The sequence below is a fragment of the Onychomys torridus genome, chromosome 6 (genome assembly GCF_903995425.1).
Source record: "Onychomys torridus chromosome 6, mOncTor1.1, whole genome shotgun sequence".
NCBI classification, from domain to species: domain Eukaryota; kingdom Metazoa; phylum Chordata; class Mammalia; order Rodentia; family Cricetidae; genus Onychomys; species Onychomys torridus.
This window is the reverse complement of record NC_050448.1, coordinates 70083882-70102314: the sequence shown is the minus strand read 5'-3', so window position 1 is coordinate 70102314 and position 18433 is coordinate 70083882. Positions and strand designations below refer to the sequence as shown.

Genomic DNA, 18433 nt, shown 5'->3' with positions numbered 1-18433 from the left:
AACTAATGGATCTTTTCTTCTCTTCCTCCTCCTCTTAAAAAATTTTGTTTTTAGATTCATTTATTTTATGTGGATGAATGATGCCCTCAGATTAAAGAGGATGCCAGGTCTCCTGGAATAGATGTTATGGAGGGTTGTGAGCCACTACGTAGGAGCTGGGAACCAAACCTGGGTGCTTTACAAGAATAAGTAAGTGCTCATAACCACCGAGCATCTCTCCAGCCTCCCTCCTTTAAAATTTTGTTTATATTACACTAATTTATTGAGTGCATTCACACTCACACGCCACAGTGCACACTTGGAGGTCAGAGGACAGTCTTCAAGATTTAACATTCCACCGTGTGGGTCCCACTGACCGAACTCAGGTCACCAGGCTGGATAGCATGCACCTTTACCCAGTGAGCTATAATCTGCCCCTTTCTTTCTTTTGGCTGGGTGTGGTGGCTTACACCTTTAGGACTAGCTGGAGGATCTCTGGGTTTCAAGACCAGCCTGGTCGAATTCTAGGACAGCCAGGGCTACGTAGGGAGACTGGACATGGTGGCACATGCTGTAACCCCAGCACTTGGGAGGTAGAAGCAGCGCAATGACCAGGAGTCCAGTTACCTGCTTGGCCTACATAGTGAACGCTAGATCAGCCAGGGATGCAGGGAAGGTAAGTAGGTTTGGTGGTACATGCCTTTGTTCCCAGGCAAAGGCAAGCAAATCTCTGTGAGTTCAAGGCCAGCCAGGTCAACTTAACTAGATCCTGTCTTTAAAAAAAAAAAAAAAAAAAAGTTTGTTTCCTGTGGTTCGGATTCTTTTTCTTCCGTTGGCAGCTCAGGTTTCTCATGCTGCTGAGTTTAGCTGTTTTTTCCCTGACGCTTCCTCTAGTTTGAAAACGGACACTGTGTGGCCTGTGTGTTTGGATGGTGGAGAGGTGAGAGTTGCATGTTTTTCTAATTGGAGAGGACAGTGCCTTCTAAGTTGGGGGCAGCATGCACCCAGTAGTCTTCATTTTCTGGAGCAAAGCCCTGAAGGGTACCCCTTGTCACTCTCAAGGATCTCCAAGTTTGGACCTAAGCTGTGTTAGGAATTAACAGTCCACCTTTATGAAAAGGTACTAACCCCGGAACGTATCACCTTTCCTGAGAACTGCAGCTATGGGAAGCTAGAGAGTGGGTGGGGGGGAGGATCACTTGCCGACACTAAGGAAGGCTTCACGGGGAAGGGGGCTCTTTTTTTTTTTTTTTTTGCCAGAGCTGAGGATCGAACTCAGGGCCTTGCGCTTGCTAAGCAAGCGCTCTACCACTGAGGAAGGGGGCTTTTTAAAAGGTGCACCAGCTTGGACAGGGAGGAGCAGAGGAAGAAGAGGGAGGGGGCTGCATCTGCAGAGGAGGCTCTTAGGTGATGCCTCATTTAATCCATACACCGGCACGGAACAAGGTCAAAGATTGGTTCCAGGATAGCTAGGGCTATACAGAGAAACCCTGTCTTGAAAAAAATGTATTTTTTAATTAGATGTATATGTGTGTATCTATGTGTAGGAATGTGTATGTGAATAGAGGCACCCTCAGAAGCCAGAAAAGGGCATAGCATCTCTTGGAGCTGGAGTTACTAGCCATTGAACCTCCCAATGTTGTGGCTGAGAATCAAACATCCCTAGGCCATAAAATTAAAAATTTTTAACATTTATTTATATATTTTGCGGGGGTGGAGAGCATGCCGCAGCACATCTGTAAAGGTCAAAGAACAGCTTGCAAGACTCCAAACTCTTTCCACCATGTTGGTTCTAGGGACTGAACTCAGGTTGTCGTGATTGGCAGCCTTTGCCCACTGACCATCTTGCCAGTCCTGCCCTCATTTTTACGAAGGAACAGGACCCCGTATCAAGTAAGAAGCAAGGTTAGATTCAGCCCTAGTCTGTGATTGTCCAAGTGGTGATCTGCTGCTTCCAGAGACTGATAGAGCACAGAGGGCCTCGAAGGGCATGCACATGTCATGGTTTGGTGGGCACATAGTCCAGGCAGTCTTGGGTAATGGCGGGGTAAGGTTGTGGGGGGCAGGGCAGGAGGGTGCTGGCCAGGAATGGGGAAAGAAGAGGATACACATCTTTTGTCACCAGGGTCTAAGATCTGCCAAAGTGGCAGAGCATTCCTGCTTTCTGTTTCGGGATTGGACTGGCGACGGTTCCTCCTCCTTCACTGTGTGGTTTAATGTCCCCCTTCCCCCTCCCCCCCCTTTTTCTTTACTTTCCTTCCACGCTGGGCTTCTGACCGGCCATGGTTCAGCTGCACTGTCAAGGGATTTGGAAAGGCTCTCTGATCGCTTCCTAGAACTCCTTACTCAGCCTGTCCCTTATCTCTTACCCTTCCCTCCACGTGGGACACGTGGCCTATCTTTCATGTTTACAACCCCCTTCCTGCTTCATTGAGTCGCTTCTCTGAACCACTTATCTCCAGGGTTTTCCTGTCACTTTGGTCCACAGCCATCTGGGCAGTCTTTGGTGACTAGGAGACAGAGGGACTTCTCTAGTCTCAGAAGTCAAAGGAGATATTATGTCATATGGCTGGGATCTTGGGTATCGAATTATCTAAATTGCTTTGTGAAAGAATCTAGTGTTGCCTTGTGTGGTGGTCCACATATGGAATCCCAGCGTTAGGAAGGCTGAGGCAGGATGGGTCTAAGTTTGAAACGAGACTGGATCTTCAAAAACAAAACATTGCCAAAAAAGGGGGGGGGGGCTAGAGCGATGGCTCAGTGGTTAATAATACCGGGACCCCGGTCCAATACCAGCACTCATTTGGTGGTTCACAGTGGTCTGTAACTGCAGGTCAGAGAGACACCATTCCCTCTTTGGTCTCTGTGCGCAATGCACATGCGGTACACATGCAAGCAAAATACCTAAACACACAAAATAAAAATAAATCTCCAAAATGATTTTTTGAGACAGGGTTTCTCTGTGTAGTTTTGTTGCCTTTCCTGGAACTCACTCTGTAGACCAGGCTGACCTTGATCTCACAGAGATCCGCCTGCCTCTGCCTCCTGAGTACTGGGATTAAAGGTGTGCACCACCACCACCCGGCTTCTTTGGCTTTTTGAGGCTGACTCTCACAGCACAGGCTGGCCTCGAACTCACAGTGCAAAAAGACTCCTGTTCTTTCTGTTGCCATCCCCCATGGAGTGAGGCTGCAGGCGTGCACCGTACGTACATCATCAGCTCATTGTTTGTCTGAACCAGGGTTTTGCTATGCAGTCCAGGCAGGCCTGTCACTCTCTGTGTATCCAGGCTCCAGTTGGTGGTTCTCTGGCTTCAGCTTCCTTACTGCTGGGATTACAGGTGTAACCACCCCTCCTGACAAGGGTGCACACTTTTTTTTTTAAAGATTTATTTATTTATTATGTATATACAGTATTCTGTCTGCATGTGTCCCTGCCGACCAGAGGAGGGCACCAGATCTCATTTCAGATGGTTGTAAGCCACCATGTGGTTGCTGGGAATTGAACTCAGGATCTCTGGAAGAGCTGCCAGTGCTCTTAACCACTGAGCCATCTCTCCAGCCCAAGGGTGCACACTTTTAAAGAGAGTAGTCAGTTTAGTTGGTGTCTGTGTCATGGCACACACAGGAAGGTCAGAGGACATTTTGCAGGAGTCAGAATTGGTTCTCCTTCTACCATAGGAGACCTGGAGACTGAACTCAGGGCTTTGCACTTGGCAGCAAGGGCCTTCCCTTGCTAAGCCATGTCTCTGGCCCCGGGGTTTCGTACTCTTGAAGTAGGCCTACAGAAATGAGCATGGGCAGATCTCAGGGCGGACATCCCTAGGGCCCGTTGCCCCAGAGGCCTGACAAATAAGCTCCACTGTGTGTGTCTGGTGGTACTAGACAATGGGGAAGAGAGTGGGCTGAAAGCAGCGGCCTGCCTGTGGGAACACAGCCTAGAGCTAGTGTTGGAGCCCAGCACACGTGGATTGCTAGGCTCAGTTTCCAGCACCACAGAACTGTTTAGCAGCTGCATATAGGGGTTGGAGAGAAGGTTCTGTGTGAAGAGCACCGGCTGCTCTTGCAGAGGACTTACTTGGGTTTGGCTCCCAGCACCCACCTGGCAGCTCACGATCATCTGTAACTCCAGTTGCCGAGGTTCCAATGCCCTCCTAAGGCCTCTGCAGGCACCAGGCACACCCGTGGTGCACGTACATAATCAGGCAGGCCACCACATGTGTAAAATCAATAAATCTCAAGAATAAAGTTGCCTATGGCTGAGCACCCCCCTGGAAGTCTAAACTGTTCTGGTAGAGGAAGGAGGGTCGCATTATCTAAGGTTGATTGTAGGTCTCCCCTTGCTATGTCTTAGTTTACTAAACTCTGCCTCACATATTGCCTGACAAGAGGCCACTGTGGCTTTGCACTTTGCTGGTTCCTACTGGAAACCTAGTAGTCCTCGCCTGGGGCGGCTTATCAGGCGTGAGACAGGTTCTGATTGTTATGACTGCAGTGCTATGTGTGTCTACTGGGTAGAGGCCAGAGATCCTGTCACATGTTCTGTACCGTCTGGACAGCCCCTACAGCAAAGGCCTAGCCAGCTAAAATAACAGCACTGGAATGAAGGAAGCTTACTCAGATTGGTAGGCCTTGTCTGATTTCAGTCAAGCCTGATAACCTAAATTTGATACCTGGAATCTACATGGCAGAAGAGAAAGCCTGCCCCTCAAGTCACCCTCTGCTCTCCACGCACACAGGATAGATAGGTGGTGATGGGGGGTAGTGGTGGTGATATGTTTTTTAAGATGGGGTCTCACTGTGAACCTTGGCTGTCCCCAAACTCACAGGCCTGCCTCTGCCTCCCAAGTGCTGAGATGAAAAGCATGTGCCACCATACCCGGCCCCCTCCCTTTGAAAAATAAGCTAGCTTAAGGACAGAAGCTCAGTTGATAAGAGTTCTTACCAAGCATGCACAGCCCAGGGTTCAATCTCCAGCAATACATCTACCGGTCATGATGGTACATGCCTGTAACTGGGGCTGGGAAGGTTAAAGTAGGAAGATCAAATTGTTGAGACCTGTTTGGACTATTTAGCAAACCCTACCTCAAGAGTAAGGGATATAGCTCAATAGAGTGCTTGTCCATTGTATGCAATTCCCTAGATGCAATACCCAGCACCCAAAAATCATGATTATAATAATTCTTTTCCTTTATAGACAGGAAATCAAATAGCCTGGGCTGGCCTGGAACTTAATATTTAACTGAGGCTGGACTTGAACTCCTGATTCGCCTGCCTCTACCTCCCAACTGCTGAGATTACAAGGATGTGCCATTACACCCAGCTTGATAATGCTTGAAGTATGTACATGCCTCATTTGGCTGTTATAAAGACTAAACGATCAATTAATAGGTGTAAAGTATTCAAATAATGTATGGCACTCTCAAATGTTTAAATAAAGAAAAAACAAAACAAAGCCTGTCTGCTAGTATCGACACTGTCATCTAAATGTGTTTGAAAATTCTGAGGGCTCAGGAGATGAATGGGAACAAGGTTAATGTCATCAGTTCTCTCTCCCTCTGCATTATCAGCTGCTGGACTTTTCACAGTTCTGTGCCAGACATGGTGGCACATACCTTTAGTCCCAGCACTGGGGGACAGGGAACAGAGGCAGGTAGATATGAGTTCAAGGCCAGCTAGAGCTATATAGTGAGATCCCATCTCAAAACAAAATAAAACACAAAAGTTCCTGGCTGAGGAAATGGCCGTCCTACTCAGGGTCACTATTGCTGTGATGAAACACCATGACCAAAGCAACTTGTGGAAGAAAGGGTTTATTGGCTTACACCTCCACATCACTGTTCATCTTGAAGGACGACAGGACAGGAACTCAAGCAGGGCAGGGACTTGGAGGTGGAGCTGATGCAGAGGCCATGGAGGGGTGCTGCTTACTGGCTTGCTTCCCATGGCTTGCTCAGCCTGCTTTCTTATAGAACCTAGGACCACCAACCCAGAGATGGCACCCACTTATCATGGGCTGGGCCCTCTCATATCAATTACCAATTAAGAAAATGTCCTACAGGTCTGCCTGCAGCCCGATCTTAGAGAAGCATTCTCTTTTTGTTTTTTGACACAGGGTTTCTCTGTGTAGTTTTGGTGCCTGTCCTGGAACTTGCTCTGTAGACCAGGCTGGCCTCAAACTCACAGAGATCCGCTTGGCTCTACCTCCCGAGTGCTGGGATTAAAGGCGTGCACCACCACCGCCCAGTTTAAAGGCATTTTTTTAATTGAGGCTCCCTCTTCTCCAATGATTGTTGTTTGTGTCAAATTGACATAAAAACAAGCCAGTACAATGGCTAACTGAATAAAAGCATGAAAAACGTGAGGACAGAAGTTCAAATCCCCAGAACCCATGTAAAGACATGTATCTGTAATCTTAGTGGACCTACAGCAAAGCCAGATGGGTATTAGGGACAAGAGAATCCCTGGAAATGTGCTGAACTGCAGTAGTGAACAAGAGACCCTCCTTCAAAAGAGGAGGAAGGAGAGGTCTGAGGTTGCCCTCTGACCTCTGCATGGCACTGTGGGTGGCTTGCTCAGATATGCACACATTTTCATACACACAGATTCATTTAAAATAAATAAATGTTCAAGCCACACCAATCAGGACTACAGAGTCAGATTCTAAAACCAAAACAAAGATCCAGAGAAGTTCCAGCAGCAGCAACACTTTTATTGTGGGTTGTGTATATAATCTCTTAGGTTAGCATACAAAGTAATGAGTGTGGGCTGGCTAGGTAGCTCAGTGGGTGAAGGTGCTTGCCTCCAAGCTTGTAAGTTCAGTTCCCAGGACCACGTAGTATAGAGTTTGGAGAACAACTTTCAAGTGTTGGTTCTCACTTCCCACAGTGTGGATTCCAGGGGTCCAGCTCAGGTCCTCAGGCTTGGTTGATGGCAAACACCTGTGTCCACTGCACCGCTTGCTGGCTGTAGATTGTATTTTCACCTTTATATCCAAAGCCTCTGCTTACTTTTGTAGTGTAGAAATGTAAAAGTTATTCTTTTATTTTAAGAATAGAGGCAATGAGTGGTAGACTAGGCCTGGTATCCTTGAGGGCATGGCATAACTGTCCATTACCAGAACATTCTGTCTCTGACGACAGTGAGAGCCTGAAGAAGCATAAGCAATCAGGTCATTGTCTCGTGTTCTAAGAGTTAACACACAGGGACGAGGTTGGTGGAGAGGAAAAGCACCTTTCTGCCAACTGGATGTATATAACTGCTCACAGCCTAGCTGAACCACTTGGGCCGACTCTGCTGATCCCATCGGCGGTATCGTATCCTTTGAAGGTCGGTGAGAAGGTGTACGAGATGCCCCACTGGAGTGTGAGGTAATGGAAATACAGAGATGGTTTTATGACTTTCTCCTTCCCTCCAGGAGTCCAGACCTCTGCATGTTGTGCTGGGAAATGAAGCCTGTGACTTAGACTCCATGGTGTCTGCTCTTGCCCTGGCTTTTTACCTAACAAAGGTAAGTACCAAGGACTAGCCCCTGAGAGTGAAAAGATCTGGATGCAAGACCCAGCTCTGCCACTTATTATTAATATTGAGCACTAGTGCTGGGCAGTGGTAATGCATACCTTTAATCCCAAGGCTCAGGAGGCACAGGTAGGTGGATCTCTGAGAGTTTGAGGTCAGCCTGGTCTACAGAGCAAGTTCCAGGACAGCCAGGGCTGTTACACAGGCTCTATGTATCTCAAAAAAAAAAAAAAAAAAAAAAAAAAAAAACCAAACAAACAAAAATTATAGCATTGGCTAAATTGAAGTTAAGTCTCAGCTAGGAGTTACAACATGTATCTGTAAGGCCTTGGAAGTGGGAGGCAAGAGGGTAAGGTTTAGCCTGTCTCATAAAAACAAAACAAAACAAAACAAAACAAAACAAAACAAAAAAAGGCCTGGAGAGGTAGCTCAGAGGACCAGAGTTCAGTTCTCCAGCACCTATACGGTAGTTCACAACCATTTAGAATTCCAGTTCCAGGGAGTCAAATGCCCTCTTGTGACCTTCATGGGCACCAAGCACACGTGGTGCACATACAACACACAGGCCAAATACTCAAACATAAAATAAAATGAATAAATCAATAAAGAAAATAAAATTGGAGAATAGTTGGGATAGCTCAGTCAATAAAGGCCTTGATGTGCAAGCATGAAGACCCAAGTTTGAGCCCCAGAACCCACATAAAAAGGTGATGCACGGTGGCACTCCCTTCTCATCCCAGCACTAGTGGAGCAGACTGGCAAATCTCTGGGGCTCAGTGGCCAGCCACTTAGCCTACTGTTGAGTCTCAGGCAATTGAGAGAATTGTCACCCTGTCTCAGAAAGGGGGGTGGGTGCTGGTGCCTTAGGAATGACACTTGATGTCCCCTGACCTCTACACATGCTTATGCAGGTGCACATGTACCTACCTGCACCTGTGCATAACAGAAGGTAAACAAAGGTCCCTTTGCTGACTGAGTGCTGTGCTACTATCTGGAGTGTATACATGTGTTTTGAGGAATGTCTTTCTCTTGCTGTGAAGAGACACCATGACCGTGGCAACTCTCATAAAAGAAAGCATTTAATTGGAGCTTGCTCACAGGTTCAGATGTTCAGTCCATTGTCATCGTGGCAGGGAGCATGGCGGCACGCAGGCTGACATGGTGCTGGAGAGGAGCTTAGAGTTCTACATCCAGATCCACAGGCAGCAAGAAAAGAGAGCCACTGGACCTGCCTTGGGCCCTTGAAACCTCAAAGGGTTTGCAAAACCATAAATTACATAGCGTATTATTGAGTTCCTTATGGATAGTGGTGATCTAAGTAGTTGTCTTCCCGGATCATCTTTCTTCCTTTCTTTTCCTTCTTCCCCTTTTTTTTTGAGACTGGCTTTCATTTATTTCGTATTGACCTCGAACTCACTAGGTAGCTGAGGGTGACGTTGAATTTTTTTGGTTGTTTTGTTCTTTTGAGACAGGGTTGCTCTCTGTGTGTAACTGCCTGGCTGGTCTGGAAATCACTTTGTAGACCAGGCTGGCCTAGAACTCAGAAATCCACCTGCCTCTGCCAACCAAGTGCTGGGATTTCAGGCATAGACCACCATACTGTTTATGCAGTGTTGGGAATTCCTAGGCCTCTTGCATGCCAAGTGAGTACTATACCAACTAAGCTACATCCCTGCCAATCCAGGTCAGTTAAAAAATTATTCTTATTGGCCAGGCAGTGGTGGCACACGCCTGTAATCCCAGCACTTGGGAGGCAGAGCCAGGTGGATCTCTGTGAGTTCGAGGCCAGCCTGGTCTACAAAGTGAGTTCCAGGAAAGGTGCAAAGCTACACAGAGAAACCCTGTCTCGAAAAAGAAAAAAAAAAAGCCATATATATATATCTCCTTATTTTATATGTATGGGTGTTTTGCCTGCATGTATGTCTATGCACTGTGTGTATGCCAGGTGCCCTCAAAGTCTAGAAGAGAGCATTAGTTCCCCTGGAACCAAAGACATAGATAGTTGTGAGCTACCATGTAGATGCTGGGAATTGAACCTGGGTCCTCTAGAAGAGCAGCCAGTGCTCTTAACTGCTGAGCCATCTCTCCAGCCCCAGCCTAGCTTAGCTTTTAAGGGCTGATAATCTCTTTCCTGTATCATGAAGTCTATACCCAGGTCTTTCCCATAAGACAACTTGTTGGTTTCCATGTTACTAAGAAGGAGGACAAGGTCCATCCTCTCAGAATAGTCATAGACTATGTGCTTCCATGGTCAAGGCTCTGGGTTTGATTCCCCAGTCTTTTATCTTTAGATTTGGTAATTGGTAGTAAGAAGGTGAGGTAATTCAACCCCAGATCATGTTACCTTTGGACTTTTTTACTTATGTGCAGGGAGTAAACCCAAAGCCCAATCTTGTTACTTTTCTTGCTGTTTCCAAAACCTTAGGATATCTTCTTTTCACTTCCTTAACTAGACGGCGGAAGCAGGAGAAATCTTTATACCAGTTTTAAACATAAATCGTTCTGAGCTTCCTCTACGAGGGGACAATGTCTTCTTCCTCCAGAAGGTTCAGATTCCAGAGGCTGCGCTGATTTTCCGGGATGAGATCGACCTCCACACATTGCACCAGGCTGGCCAGCTCACCCTCATCCTTGTTGACCACCACGTCTTACCCAAGTATGTAGATGGAGACTAAGTCAGTGAAGTGGATGCTCATCCTGCACTGGTAGACTCTGACAAAGATACAGAAAGACAGGAAGAAGGATCTGCCTTCTGGAGTCTCAGAGTCTAATTTGTTGTTGTTGTTTTTGATTGTTTGCTTTTTGTGTGTGAGACAGGGTCTCACTGTGCTGCATTGGCTGGCCTGGAAATCGCTGTGTGTTCTAGGCTGGCCTCCAACTCAGAAATCCACCTGCCTCAGAAGCTAGCTATAATTGATGGGTCATATCCAATATGAAAAACCTATTAAAAATAGTGACATTTCTCTAGTGATGTTTATGATATAAAGAAATAAACATATGGGGCTGGAGAGATGGTTCAGGGGTTAGGAGCATTGGCTGCTCTTCCAGAGATCCCAGGTTCAATTCCCAGCACCCATATGACAGCTCACAACTGTCTGTGACTCCCGTTCCAGGAGATCTGACACCTTCACACAAATGCAAATAAAAATAAAATACAATTAAATAAATAAATTATTTTTAAAAAAGTAAAAAAAAAAGAAACAACCAAGAAATAAAAATATATAGTGAGTTCAAATTAAATAATCATTCAAAATAACTTAAATCTGCCTCCCATGTCAAAACTCTGGTGTTTTGAAACACAAGAATAATATGTTCTAGTAGACTATAAATATCTGTCATGTCTGTTCAACAAATGTGTACATCTATAATAATTCCACTTCTAATTTAGGACTAGAAAAAGCTGCCAGAAAGCAACATGAGTATGAGATTTGCCTAAATGTGTCTGGCTCCTGCTATTCTTAAAAATATCTATTTTGGGGGGCTGGAGAGATGGCTCAGAGGTTAAGAGCACTGGCTGCTCTTCCAGAGGTCCTGAGTTCAATTCCCAGCTACCACATGGTGGCTCGCAACCATCTGTAATGAGATCTGGTGCCCTCTTCTGGCCTGCAGTCATACATGCAAGCAGAACACTGTGTACATAATAAATAAATCTTAAAAAATATATCTATTCTCCCCTTGAGCACACTGTGTTATAGCAAGAATTGGTGGGTACCTGAGGGCATCCATGAATGTACTCATTAAAACCTCTTTCTGAGGTGGGTGAAGGTGACAGTTTTTCCACATCTTCCAGTCAGGAAGAGGGCAGTGAGCAGACCAATCACCATAGTGGGTGCCAGAGGCAAGTGATAACTGTCACTCCAGAGGGCGGAGGGTGGACTTGACAGAACAGACATGGACGTAACTCATTGTACTGGAGGGAAACTGAGGGCGTAGAGGAGTTGCCCCTTGAGCCTGGTCTACAAAGGGAATTTGGTGTTTGTCCCCACAGGGGCGGGAAAGTGGCTGAAAGAGCCTTTTAGGCAGAGGGGGAGGTAATGGGAGCTAACAGCCAGGCAGGCATGGAATTGCACGCTGAGTTGGGGAACCGGGACTTGTTTTGCGCAGCTGAGCATGAACTATGTGGGAAAGGTAAGCCATGAATTGATGAGACTGAGGTGGGGGGCAGACATGGAGGCCTCGTAGGGCCTTCTAAGGAGGTTGGGCTTTATTTTAGGTAGCAGAAAACTTGTTAATTATATTTATTCAGGTCCTAACAGAGTAAAGTTTTTTGTTTTTGTTTTTCAAGTGATCATTCAGGAAGCACTTGAAAGTTTTAATGACCTTTTAGTTGAAAAGTAGATAGATGCCTGGTGAAGAGACTTGAAACAGTCTAGACAGAGGGTACTGAGGGCACAGCACAGGCCTGGAAAGGAGGGTGTGGGTAAAGCCCTAACCTGGTGACCTACACGGTATTTGATTGTCAAAAGAACAAGGTTCTGTTGAGTGTCAGAGGTCAGCTGGATTGGCAACCCGGACAGTAAGTTCGAACACTTTACAGGGTTCATTACGCCATGCCGTTTAAAATGCCATTTCAGATACCACATTGAAGGGAGTAGAGCCGAGTAAGGCCCAGGCAAAAGGGACCTCTGTGTATTTGCCTGAGCCACCCACACTTTTCTCTGTGGTGATTGGTTCTGGCAGCTGGAGCGCTGATGTACTTGTCTTTCTTTCCGTTTTCTGTGATCCACCGCCCTCCCCAGAAGTGACGCAGCTCTGGAGGAGGCCGTAACGGAGGTGCTGGACCATCGACCAATTGAACAGAAACACTGCCCTCCCTGTCATGTGTCAGTTGAGCTGGTGGGGTCCTGTGCTACCCTGGTGGCCGAGAGGATCCTGCAGGGGGCACCAGAGATCTTGGACAGACAAACTGCCTCCCTACTGCATGGTAAGGGACCAGCTTTGGGTTAGGACCTGAATGGTTCTTTGCTCCCATCCTAAGAGGGGGCAGAAAGTCTAGCCGCTTGCAGCCCTATTGCAACTATGTGCTCTTAAAGCCGCCGGCTCATCACAGAGGGCAAGGGTTCTTCTGCAGTGCTTGGGCATCGTTTCGCTGCCTGAGGATTTGTGTTGGAGAAAGTGGGAAGGAGGCACAGGGCAGCTGACCTGGGCACTTCCCATCTGCAGCTGTTTCATAGAAGGACTCCAAAGACACAGGAAGCAGATTCTGCTCTTAGTTCCACAGGAAACGGTTGTACATCTGAGCAGCTCTCTTCACCTTCCCATGGGGTGTGTGCGTGCCAAGGCTAGTTAGATTAGACGAGGCAGTCTCTTCCGACAGTAAGATCCCCTGACGGAAGACAACATCCAAACACAGAGGGAGAGGGCACAAAGCCTCAGCTGTAGCCAAGAAGCTGTTTGAAATTGTGGCTGCTGAGAGGGGAATCCGTTTTCCTCAGTGGAACGACACTAGGTATATCAAACACTCCATCCAGGGCAGGCTCCATCCTTAGAAGTGCTTGGCCAACAGAAACCATGGGTTGGTTTTTGTTGTTGTTGTTTTGTTTTGTTTTTTGTGGGGTTTTTTTTGTTTGTTTGTTTTTTGTCTTTTTTTTTTTTTTTTTTAAAGTTTAAAAATTTTTATGTGGGTGTGTTTTTTGCCTGGTACCCTCAGACACCAGAAGAGGGTGTCCGAGTTGTGAACTGCCATGTTGGTACTAGGAATTGAACTTGGATGCTCTGGAAGAACAGCCAGTGCTCTTAACCTGAGCCATCTCTCCAGCTCCTACCTGCTTATTTGAGAGAATGAACACGCAGTTACGTGGGTAGGGAGGTGGAGATAGAGCTGGGAGAGGGGGAAAGAATATGAAATTTTCAAAGAATAAGTAAAAATGTACAAACAAGATTCTGTGATGGAATTTGGCTTGCTAGAAGCTGGATTCCTTCTGAGGTTGTGAAATCCATAAGGCCCGGAATGCACAAGCTTTTTATTTTATTGATTTACTTTTATGTGTTTGGGTATTTTGTCTGTCTGTATGGTGTACATGCCTGGTACCTAAGGAGGCCGGAAGAGAGCCTCAGATCTCCTAAGGCTGGGCTGTCAGTTGTAAACTGCCATTTCGGTTCTGAGACTCAAACCCAGGTCCTCTGCAAGAGCAGCCAGTGCTCTTTTGTAACTGCTAGGCTGTCTCTCCGCCCCGTGCTCAGGCTTCGTGTCCATCTTCCCATGCTCTTCATTGCATTTTACTTTGGGAGGTCTCACTTTGGACATGATCAGTCCAAGTGTATTGTTTTGTCCTCAGGGTTGGCCCTGCATGTACTCTGGGTTGTGTTCATCGGGTTTGGAATTATGTGTATGCTAGTGGGTGTGAGTGCAGGGTTCACTCAAAGGGCTCCTGTTCTTCCTGTGCCTTCATAGGTGCCATCATCCTGGACTGTGTCAACATGGACGCCAAAATTGGAAAGGCAACCCCAAAGGACAGCAAATATGTAGAAAAGCTGGAGGCTCTCTTCCCAGATCTTCCCCAGAGAAAGGACATCTTTGATTCTCTGCAAAAGGCAAAGTTTGACGTCTCAGGTGCGATGGATTTTCTGCATGAGAAAGTCAGTGGGCAGGTTTTGAACATTGTATCTGGAGAGCTGACAGGGCGATTTCAGAGCACTAAAATGGTTTACTCTTTTCTTTTCTTTTTTTTTAAAGATTTATTTATTTACTATGCACACCGTGTTCTGCCTGCACATACCCCCGCAGGCCAGAAGAGGGCGCCAGATCTCATTACCGATGGTTGTGAGCCACCATGGGGTTGCTGGGAATTGAACTCAGGACCTCTGGAAGAGCAGTCAGTGCTCTTAACCTCTGAGCCATCTCTCTAGCCCTAAAACGGTTTACTCTTATACCACAGAGAAACGAGAGCCTTCTGTATCTGCTTGTGAACGATCAGTCAGTCATCCTGATTTTGGAAGAGGATGCAAAGAGCTGGGGTGGTAGCCCATGATATAATCCCAGCACTGGTGAGGCCCAGGCAGGAAGATAGGCAGTTCGGGGCAACCTGAGCTGTAGAGTGAGTTGAAGGACAGCTTGGTCTATATAAGGAGACTGTCTCAAAAGGGAGAGCTACACAGAGAAACGCTGTCTCGAGAAACCAAATAAAAAAGGATTAAAAAAAGCTAAGACTACCCAGTCGGTGGTGGCGCACACCTTTAATCCTAGGACTTGGGAGGCAGATGCAGATGTATCTCTTGTTCGAGGACAGCCAGGGCTACACACAGAGGAAACCCTGTCTTGAAAAACAAAACAAAACAAAAAAATCCAAGACTGTATGCACAGCACAAATTGAACTTGATGGATATAAAAAGAAAAAAGCTGGAGGTAGGTGGGCAGGAAAGCAGGTGAGTCTGAGGCTATTGGGGAGGTTGAATATGATCAACATAGTGTATGAAATTCTCAAAGAATAAAGCATCATAGAGTCCCAGTGTAATCTGAGAATGTAGGACACAAATAGAATATGGGGGGGGGGGTTAGTTATCAGAATTTAGGACATAACAACATATCAGAACAGTAGCTGTGTTATTAGAGGAAGAAGTAAGTAATCAGTGTCTGTTCAAAGGACAAGGAGAACCAAAACTTCCATAATCTTCTACCTGTTGGTATAAAAAAAAGCAAAAGAAGGAAATAGCAATACCACATGTACTTTTAGAAAGTTAAGAGAATATAGAAAGGAAGAAAACCTCAGAGCCGAGGATATAGCTGAAGAGCAGTACTTGCCTAACATGTATAAAGGCCCAGGTGTGATCCCCAACAAAACTTGTAAATAAAGAACGACGGGGCGAGAGGAGGCTGGGGAAGAGTCGGAGCCTCTATGCTGTTGGTTCTGGGTTGTCGTTTGCTTGTTTTTGAGTGGTGTTTTTTTTTTTTTTTTTTTTTTAAGATTTATTTATTTATTTATTTATTATGTATGCAGAAGAGGGCGCCAGATCTCATTACAGATGGCTGTGAGCCACCATGTGGTTGCTGGGAATTGAACTCAGGACCTCTGGAAGAGCAGCCAGTGCTCTTAACCTCTGAGCCATCTCTCCAGGCCCAGGTGTGTTTGTTTTAATGAGGTGGTCTCACTATGCAGCTCTAGCTAACCTGGAATTCATGATGTGACCTGGCTGTTCTCAAACTCATCCCTTGCCTCTTCCTCCAGAGCCCTGGGATTACTGGTGTGCACCACCACACCCTGTAAAACCCTCTTCTTTCACCTTCTACAAAGTCCCATTCAACTCTTGTGACCTGATTATTATCATCTTTCAAATTTTACTTAATTTTTTATTTCATATGGATGTGTGTTTTGCCCACATGTATGTCTGTGCACTATGTGCATATCTGGTACCCACAGAAGACAGAAGGGGCATCAGCTCCCCTGGAACTGGAGTTGCACACAGTTTTGAGCTGCCATGTGGGTGCTGGGAATTGAACCCTGGCCCTCTGGAAGAGCAACCAGTGTTCTTAACTGCTGAGCCATCTCTCCAGTCCGTGACCTGACTATTCAAGTAATCCTCTATATAATTACATCTTCACTTATTGCTCCTGTTCATTGCCTCCAGAAGGAACTACGTTCCAGTCTCCCTGTCTACACTCTTGTGGTGTCAGGCCATGTCCTCTGTGTGACTCTAGTTTCCCTTCTGTTTTCTAGGCCTGACCACTGAGCAGATGCTCAGAAAGGACCAGAAGACCATCTACCAACAAGGCACCAAGGTGGCCATCAGTGCCGTCTACATGGATTTGGAGGTAAGAGCAAACTGCTGGAGAGAATGGGAAGGGAGCATCTTTTCTCACACAGGAGACTTGCCCTTCATCCCCCTCACTCTACAATACCGTGGTACCTCTCCACTTGTCTTCATCTCCCCCGGAATTCTCTACAGTCCATCACCCCTCACTGCACTGCTGCCGTAGTAGCCTGAGTGCTGGTTTCTCTGCGGCCGGCAGCCTTGCACAACTCACTCTCCGTAGAGTAATCAGTGATTTTAAGTATATGGGATTTTTTTAAAGAAATTTTTGTTTCTAGGTGTTTTGGCTAGACTCATTTGAGAGATAGGAACCCCCAGTTGACAAAACATCCCCATAAGATGAGGCTATAGGCAAGCCCATATGGCATTTTCTTAATTAGTGATCAATATGGGATTGATTGGTCGGTCCTGGGTTCTATAAGAAAGCAGGCTGAGGGCTGGAGAGATGGCTCAGAGGTTAAGAGCACTATTTGCTCTTCCAAAGGTCCTGAGTTCAATTCCCAGCACCCACATGGTGGCTCACAGCCATCTGTAATGAGATCTGGTGCCCTCTTCAGGCCTGCAGAGATACGTGCAGACAGAACACTGTATACATAATAAATAAATAAATCTTTAAAAAAAAAAAAGAAAGAAAGAAAGAAAGAAAGAAAGAAAGCAGACTGAACAAGCCGCGTGGACTAGTTCCCTCCATGGCCTCTGCATCAGCTCCTGCTCCAGGTTCCTGCCCTGTTTGAGTTCCTGTCCTGACTTCTTCACTGATGGACTACCATGTGAACATAATAAACCCTTTCTTCCTCGAGTTGCTTTTGGTCATGCTGTTTCATCACGGTGATAGCAACCCTAAACTGGATACCAGGAGTGCTGGAGAGTGCTTGGGAAACAGCCTGGTGGATCTCTGAGAGTTCGAGGCCAGCCAGGGTTACACAGTGAGACTACCTTTTTCCGCCCTTCGGTCTCTCTCTCTCTCTCTCTCCCTCTCCCTCCTTTTTGATTATTTTGAGACAGGGTTTCTCTGTGTAACAGCCCTGGCTGTCCTGAAACTGGCTCTGTAGATCAGCCTGGCCTCAGATTCACAGTGATCCTCCTGCCTCTGCCTCCCGGTGGATTAAAGGCAAGCCCCACCTCCGCCCTGCATGAGACCCGATCTTAAGTAAATAGATAAGGTAATAAACGAGGTCACATCCAGTCACACACACACCCGCTCCACTCTCTCTCATTGTGTTTCTCACACAACCCAAAGGCTTCCTTCCCTGCGCCTGTATCTGACCTCTGTTCTTTGCTCTGGCCTCATCTCATTCCAGCCCTGACGCTCCTGGACTCCAAGGGCATCAGTATTCACAGGCACATACACATCTGTACTTAAAAATCATAAATCTTTGAGAACAACAACAGTCAAGGGCTGGAGAGATGACTCAGTGGTTAAGAACTTGTTTCTGTTGTAGAGGACCTGAGTTTGGTTCCCAGCATGCACATGTGCTCACAACCATCTGTAATTCCAGTTCCATGGCATCAGATGTTCTCTTCTGACCTCTGTGGACACCACCATGCACACACATAGTGTAGTGCATACACCCAGGCTAAACACATAGACTAAATAAATCTAAACAAACAAGCACTACAGTTCATAGCACACAGTTGTCTCATGAGTTGGTTTGTCTTTCAGTGTTGAGGGCTTGCTGGGCAGATGCTCTACCACTGAAACTCGATCAGCTTCCCATGCCCCTCATTCAGTTATTTCAGTTATGAGATCCCATGTGGGAGCACACGCACAGTTTAAGAAACCATAGTATATAGCCTAATGTGGAAAACAAACATGACTGCATGGAAGGGTTGCCCTGTATCCTAACCACTGTACAAATTGACACCTTAGGATGGCCAAGGATAGGGGGCTGCAGAAATGGCTCAGCAGACCATCAGGCTCAGTCACCATCACAAAGACCCCAGTTCAAATCCCCAGAACACACCAAAGCCGGGCATGGGCACATGTGCACCTGCAGCTCTAGTGTTGTGCAGGGAAGAGAGGGGACCACCAGCCTAGCTCCAGCTTGAGTAAGAGACGGGAATAAAACAAAAGTGATAGAGCAGGACACCTGATGACCTCGTTCTCTGCACACACGTAGGCGTGCACGTACATATATCACACATACACACTAATTAGAAGAAAGGCCAAGGATAGGGAAAAGCCCTGA

At 46.5% G+C, this 18433-nt stretch overlaps 1 protein-coding gene across 2 annotated transcripts in view; it reads left to right on the top strand.

Annotated features, from left to right (window-relative positions):
* The window catches only part of Prune1 (prune exopolyphosphatase 1), a 30138-nt gene that overhangs the window by 6056 nt on the left and 5649 nt on the right, over positions 1-18433 (top strand). Inside the window, exons 2-6 of one of the 2 annotated variants that reach the window (XM_036189694.1) lie at positions 7396-7488; positions 9950-10152; positions 12236-12420; positions 13891-14049; positions 16151-16245. In XM_036189694.1, the coding sequence (XP_036045587.1) occupies positions 7396-7488; positions 9950-10152; positions 12236-12420; positions 13891-14049; positions 16151-16245 (735 nt within the window). Of the gene's footprint in view, positions 1-7395; positions 7489-9949; positions 10153-12235; positions 12421-13890; positions 14050-16150; positions 16246-18433 lie in introns of those variants that run through there. The other variant, XM_036189695.1, reaches the window with a different exon arrangement.